The following is a 7,772-nucleotide window of genomic DNA, read 5'->3' on the forward strand; positions in this document are numbered from 1 at the left end:
ATAATAAAATCTGTTTTCAGAATGCAAATTTGCACCGGCTAAATCTTCGTCCAACCAATCAGAGACAATGCTTTATTACAGTAGAGACATTTTCTCAAAAGTATAAGTGGACCAATTTGAATGTGATTCAATTAAAATCTTACTATACCATGATGCTATAAACTATAAACAGAAAATTATCAGAATAATTATTTTGTTTTAGTAGACTATACGTTTTATATAGCCGTTTCATGTTAGCAGTTTTATTTACGTAATAAAAATCTGAAATTGTCATGTTACAACATTCATAATTTCACAAAAAGAAATATTTCCAACATGTTATTTACATAATGCGTGCACTAGCATTGCAAAGCGTCAAATATATTCGGAACGAATGGCTAATAAACTGCATCATGCCACTTCCAAGAGGTGCTTATTGAGTTATAGCACAAGATGGAGGAAGGCAGATCTCGATAATTAGTTTTATGAGCGGCGGGTTCTCGTAAGTCTTCAGAGACGCCAGCCGGCTGTTATTTAAAGCTGCATTAGGATATGATCGTGATAAAGCGCATCAGTGTAAATCAAGTTCAAAGCTTTGGGCGTTTGCAACCGCAGATCGGAAAGCACCACTTGTGCCTTATCAGGAAGCTCGAAAGCTGAGCGCCGCACCGCTTTCAAAAACATAAGTGACAGATTTCACACCAAAATTTCAAAATTATAAAAGCTTTATGTATTTATTTTGTTAAAATAGCCCAGTCAAATTAGACAAATTAGTGGAAAAAAATCCTAGAGAGTTGGAATTTTTTAACGCTTTCTTTACACTTGGGTAGACATATATCAAAAGTCCCCGAAGGTGGGGATCGAGCTCGACGAAGGGGAAGGGGTTAAAGGTGAAAGGTGTCTTTTTTTGGTTTTTTGCTTATATGTCGGAAATTATCACTCCTATAGGTTTTTATCTTCTTATCAAAATTAAAGCTTACAAAATTGCCTACAAAAATGGTCKTTGCATTTTTGTTGTAGGACTAACCGTGAGCGAGTTATAGAGCAGACAAAGAACATCATTTAAAAAAATGTGCTAAATCTGCATTTAAAACAGAATTAGTCTTGTAAATTGAATTTACTGTGTCCAATACTTCATTAAAGGAAGGGGGAGTCACGAGGGTCTATAAATACAAACTCATCGTTTATGTAATTTATGCAGAATTTTCTGTAGAAGTCTATTTCTGCATCAAAATGTCCTACAAAAATGGTCCTATTCATTTTTGTCGTAGGACTAACCTTAGGCTTCAAAAGTTTGGAGTCTACATAAAAATGCATTAAAAATCATTTGAAACACATTTCATTAGTATCTGGTAAGTATTTATATGTGTAGAGCGTTCCCCAACTAAGCTGGTCTACCTGAAAGGTGACTCGGGTGTAAACATTTAAACGGAGATATAAATAAAAATTTTGGATGAAAGAGAGAATCAATCTGTAAGGAGGTTAAATGGGGTGTATATGTTTAAACAAAGATATAAACATAAAATTCTTTAGAGGTGTAAAGGGGCACTAAAATCAGATTTTTCGAAAATTAGTTTTTAAGGGAATAAAACGGTCTACATATTTAAAGGGATATAAAAACATTAAATTTAGAAAATATAATTCTTAGAGAGAGTAGAAGTGCACTTTTCAAATTTTAATGAAGTAAAATAGAGTTTAAATGCTTAAAAACAAAATTAGAAATATGAAATTTCGAATTTTACGAGTGCAGAAGTGCACTGAGACGACACATTATGAAAATCAACATTTAATATCTATCCATAAACATAGCCCATGCGAAAAACGAGACTATTATAACTGAATCCAATACATAACATAAGTAAGTATCTAGCTTTATAGTGTACCTAAGCCTATGGAATGGTTTTGTGAACGGGCCTTTTCCCATTTTATATCAGAAATACACGCGGACAAAGTCTCAGGGAAATGCTAGTTCAGCATATAAGGATGACTCGGAAGACATAATAGACCCTCGTGGCACCTTCTAATAAACTGTTGGATCCAATACATTCAATTTACTGTAAGCTTTATTTAAATCATCGAGATTAAATCATCTATCTATTAATTATTATTATTGTATTATTGTATTAATTATTATTATTGTACTGAACCAGACTGTAATTCGGCTTTCAATGTTTAAGTTGAAGACGAAGATGCGGCATATGAGGACGTCTCGGAAGACTTTATAGACTCTCTAGTGAAGTGTTGCACCCAATAAATTTAATTTGCTTTCAGTTTTTTCAAATCACAAGATTAATTCTGTTTTAAATGCGGATAAAGCACATTTTATTAATTGATGTTTTTTGTCAGGCCTATAACTCGCTTACAATTAGTCCTAAAAATGCAAAGGACCATTTTTGTAGGAAATTTTGTAAGCTTTAATTTTGATAAGCAGGCAAAAACCGTTAGGAGTAATAGTTTCCGAGATATAAGCAAAAAAACATAAAAAGACACCTTTAGCCCCCTCCCCCTCCTCGAGCTCGCCCCCCACCTTCGGGGACTTTTAATATGTGTCTACCCAAGAATAAAGAAAACGTTTAAAATAAATCCAACTCTCTAGGATTTTCTTCCACCGATCGCCTTATTTTTATCTAATTTGACTGGGCTAAAAATAAAAGAAACTTAAAAACAAATCAGTGTGTGATCTTTTTTTCGAAAGTTTTATAATTTGCATAGAGATTTATGACGTTTTATTAGATTAGAATAAACAATCTTTTCCACTATTATCACTTTAAAGAGTAATAAAATTGGTTATTATTAAGACATTAATCTCGAAATTAGTGTTTCTGTATCTTATACCAATTTAGTGATTTACGACTGTGTAAACAATTATTATGACCTAAAAGATGCCTAATACTTGAGTCTATAATAATAATGTAATACCTGTATGGATGTTATTTATTTACGTAATATAAATAATCTTTACAACCGTTTTTATAGTTTTCTCTTACAATATTGGCTGATAATACAAACGCATATAAAAATAATGTTTTTCTAATTAGATATACATGTTAATCTGAATATTTCTTTATATCTTAAATTTCAAAGTGCAGTTGTTGATTCAAAGATTCTAATTAATTATGAGCAAATACTAGACATTTATTGTATCTATCTCGATAGCTATAACGTAATTATTATTTATTAGGTGACGTCGTGGTTTCAGTTCGTGTTTGTCTGACATTAACATCAAACATTTATCATTTGAGGTTAATTGCAAGTACATTAGTCATTACCAGACGATTTTATGAAAAAAATACTTAACTGGTTGGTTCAATTATATTAAAGTTTTCTAACCAATTTTACTGAACTCACATACTCCATACTGGGTGATTTTAATAATTTTAAGAGGTGATAGTACAGGCCTATAGAAAAGTTAAAAATGTTAGGGTTTCTAAGATATAAAAAATGCCAAAATTTTTCATAAAAATGCAGTATAAACAAAGTTTGCATCTATGGAGTAAGTACTTAATTCCAAAGTTTATAATTGTTATCACTCGGTGATTTTTGAAATTCCGTGATCCAAAATTTTTACCTCTTTATTATTATTTTTTATTCGAAAACACTTTTTTTGTGACTGTTTTTGCTAATTTTAACAGTTTTTTCTTAAACAGTGTAATAGATTTTGCAGAATTAATTCCAAAGATAATTGTTTGCAATTATTGTTGATGAAATTTAAGGCTGCGCGTTAAACTTTAATTTGTTCAGCGACTAAAATTCTATATCTCAGAAACTTTAAAAACTTTGATGCTTTTATGAGCTTTCATATCCATTTAATTTATTTGTTTTTTTTTATAATTTATTGATTTAATTTATTTTTAAATTTGCTAGTTTTATATACCATAAAACGCATATTGGTCATTATAAATAAGTGTCTGCTGCAAGATCTGCCGTTCCTACTAACTAAATTCAAGAATACATCATGATCTAAACAGTTAAAAACTTAACCCAAAGATCTAACTTTTGAAGAACCATATCTGTGAAAGTTTTTTTTTATTTAATATTTTTAGTTTGATTTTTTTTTATCGAAGATTTTGTATACCAGGTGAATAAAAAGTATGGAACCAAACATTTTTTGCTTAAACTAATTGATGAGTGATAAAGTACTATAAAAATGTGATAATTTAACAAGAATAAAATTTTTCGAAATTTCCTTTTGTTTTTGAGTTCTACAAAAAAAAAATATTTAATTAAATGGCAACTCACTATAAAATCATTTTTCTCATAAAAGCTATACTCTAAGAATTACAACTATCCGCTTTATATTTAATTTTTTCAAAAAAAAATTTACACATAAATTGCAAATTTTGACAAAAAAAATCGCATAACTCAAAAACAAAACAAAATTTCGTTCTGAAAATACGATCACATTTTTTATATTACTTTAATTTATGTTTATTATTATTTGCTGGAGGCAAATGATTAAAAATTAAACCGCTTGGTTCCATACTTTATATTCACCCTGTATGTATAAGCAATAAAACTTATAGAGTTGCAATATTTCTTAACTTTAACTTAGTTTTTTTTTTAGGCTGTAAGTATACATAATAAAAATCAGTTTCTAATTTATACAATTTTGTTTGTGTTTTACATTTCCAAGTGGTTACGATCTTGTTATTATCTAAATCAGGGATCTGTTTTCTTGTTTCAGACGGAAGCATGGAGTTTCAGTTCGGCGAAGGGCGTGAGTGTGTAAATTGCGGGGCTATTTCGACTCCATTATGGCGTCGCGACGGCACGGGACACTATTTGTGCAATGCTTGTGGACTTTACCACAAAATGAACGGCATGAACCGACCACTAATAAAACCTTCGAAAAGATTGGTAAGTCATTACTCGAATAGCATTTATATAATAATAATATTTGTAAAATGTTACTTCTGGACCAAGAAATTTGGCGCGTTTAAAAACAAGGCAGAACCCTAAAAATTTAACTGTTTCTTCAGAAGTAAAGACCTAAAATCCTTATTCAAAAAAACACTAATTTTTATGCACAATCTGTAAACCGCACCAAAAATTTGGCACATGAAAAAACCGTTTAAATCTCCCAAAATAATGCAAAATTATCTTAAAAACGCCCTAAATATTTTACAAAATACCTTTTTTTTAAAAAACCTAAAATGGCTTTTTTTCTTAACCAAGCCATTTGGCGCATGTAAAAAAAAAAGGAAAAATAAGACCAAATCGAGGAGAGATGGTATTAGAATATTTGCGCCTTAAAAACAGGGTTGAAACCTAAAAATTTAACTATTTTTTCAAAGATATGCAATCAAGGATGATCTAAAATCACGAATTTTTATACACCTCAAAAATACCCAAATGTCTAAAAATTATAGTGAGATTTTCGTGAGCCCAATTTTTGGTGGTCTACAGATAGTTGAGTACTTTTGGGGTGCATAAAAATTGGTCATTTTTGAAGGATCTTAGGTCTTTACTTTAAAAAAAAACTAAATTTTTAAGGTTCTGCCTTTTTAACGCGCCAAATATCTTGGCCCAGAAGTAACATTTTACATCCTACTTAAATGAAACCGTAGATATCTGTGATAATTGTTCATAGGATTTTTCATTCCAGACGGCAACCAGGAGATTAGGGCTGTGTTGTACAAATTGCGGGACGCGAACGACGACATTATGGCGTCGCAACAACGACGGTGAACCTGTTTGTAACGCCTGCGGATTATACTTCAAATTACACGGCGTGAATCGACCTTTAGCGATGAGGAAGGATGGAATACAAACGCGCAAACGCAAACCGAAGAAACCGGTTGGTGGGGAACGTGATGATAGTAGCTCCGCCTCTGTTGAAGGTTAGTAACGCCCACTAGTTTTCATTGGTTTAACCGGCTAATGAATTTTGGTTATGGTAATGAGATGCCTACACAGTTACGCACTTTTGGAAGGTTATGTTGTCCTGGTACAGCGTAAAGAGATGTGGCATAATAATAATGATTTTTTTTGCTCACCCACAGATTTTTCACGCTTTCGGTTGCGTGACTTTAAAATAATAATCTTTTGTGGTTTAATGCTGATTATATCGCGTTTTTTATTACGTTTTTAAGTAAATGAATTACATATTTTTAGGAATTTAGTTTAATTATGAAAAAAAAAAATATATTAGGTGCTTGTAAAATTTTTAATGCTATAATAGTCAGAATACCTATTTAGATTTAGCACATAACTTTATTGCCACTTACTTTTTTAAGCATATAATTGTATAAAATAAAAACTTATGAGAGCAATTTAAATTTTAACTAATCCTTGGTTGATGCAAAAAAAATTAAAGTACTTATGAGTTTCAGAAATTATGTATAATATACAGGGTGCTTCGTTTTTATTGTTCCAAATTCAAACAGGTGATAGATTATTCAATTTTAAGATAAAAGTTTCCTATAAATATGTGTCGAAAAAAATTAAATAAGGGAGCTACATCCCCTGAAAAAAAAAAAAAAAAAAAAAAAAAAAACGCATCTCTTTCAGGGGGGGGGGTATTTATTTATTATTTTGTAAAAAACTTTATTGATTTTAGTTACACGATCATGTTTTCGCCCACAATTGCAATATTATTACACTTTGTATAAAAAAATTAAAATTACAATATGTAGGTTCACCTATGTATACAACCTCAATTATCTACATCTACGACAAAACAAATCAACTTTCTAAAAACCGTTGTTATTGTGTTTCAAAAGAAATGTAATGTTTTTGTTTACAACTAACACTCAACACAAATGTCGCCAAATAAAAACGTTGAAGTTAGCCGTTATCTAGTTTACAAATCTTTATTTTTTGCCTTCTCTAACAAAGTGTCAAAAATACCACTTTATCAGGGAAAATTTTGAGAGAGAAAGCTAAATTTTAGAATGATAGAAAATTTGCTCTCTAAAATTTACATTATTTACAAGTGACAAGTTTTGTATGATTTTTATCAAGCTTTTTGTATATTTTATTAGAATAAAAATTTGATTCAATGAACATTCTTTTTTTCTCACAAAAATTTGATATTCCGGAAAAGTGATAAATTCCAATACTTATATGCTGCATTATTTCAGTCGCACTGTACACGGTGTCCCAAGTTTTAGGGCCGTTGCAAAAATAAATATTTCTGATTGACTAAAATAAAATTTTAGAGGATTATACAGCGTGTGTCAGAATTCGCGCCTCAGAAAAAAAAATCAAGTAAAATGATACCAGGAACATGGAAAAAATGTTTAAAAATTTTTGACTTGTGACGTTTTTTTGTCTATTTAATGTTTTTTTTTATATAATTATGTAGTAAAGGTACAAGAATTGTGCAAATAAAAGCCACAAACAAACTATATAGAGTTACAATTTAGGATACAGCGTTCCTCTTCTAAAAGCCTGTAGCAAAAAAACAGAAATAAATAGAGTCAAAGTGCAAAATTTAAACTCTCATAACATCGAAATTTCTATAGATAGAATTTTTTAACATTTTTTCCAGTTACTGGTATCTTACTTTACATGGCATTTTTTTCTGAGGCCCGAGTTCTGGCGCATTCTGTATAGACTTTAATTTGATGCTTTAATATTGTTCAAAATTTTTAGCGTATGTCAGTGAGACCCTAAAAACCAAATTTGAAAAGAAATTGTTTAATTAATTGGAATCTTTTCTGATGATGAAAATTTCTTGATTTTTTCTAATGGTAACTGTAAAAACTGAAAAATGTAAAAGTTGATAGATTTTGTGTAATTAACATTTTAATATTGAAATTTGGGAATTCTGGTAATTTATAGCTAAGTTT

At 30.2% G+C, this 7,772-nt stretch overlaps 1 protein-coding gene across 2 annotated transcripts in view; it reads left to right on the forward strand.

Moving 5' to 3' along the window:
• LOC123013214 (GATA-binding factor A-like) overlaps window positions 1-7,772 on the forward strand; it is a 47,489-nt gene that overhangs the window by 38,090 nt on the left and 1,627 nt on the right. The window contains exons 3-4 of one of the 2 annotated variants that reach the window (XM_044411621.1): window positions 4,664-4,836; window positions 5,570-5,819. In XM_044411621.1, the coding sequence (XP_044267556.1) occupies window positions 4,664-4,836; window positions 5,570-5,819 (423 nt within the window). The remainder of the gene's footprint in view (window positions 1-4,663; window positions 4,837-5,569; window positions 5,820-7,772) is intronic. The other variant, XM_044411622.1, reaches the window with a different exon arrangement.

The sequence above is a fragment of the Tribolium madens genome, unplaced genomic scaffold (assembly GCF_015345945.1).
Source record: "Tribolium madens isolate multiple individuals breed KSU strain unplaced genomic scaffold, Tmad_KSU_1.1 Scaffold_96;HRSCAF=242;Tcas5.2_LG5, whole genome shotgun sequence".
NCBI classification, from domain to species: Eukaryota; Metazoa; Arthropoda; class Insecta; order Coleoptera; family Tenebrionidae; genus Tribolium; species Tribolium madens.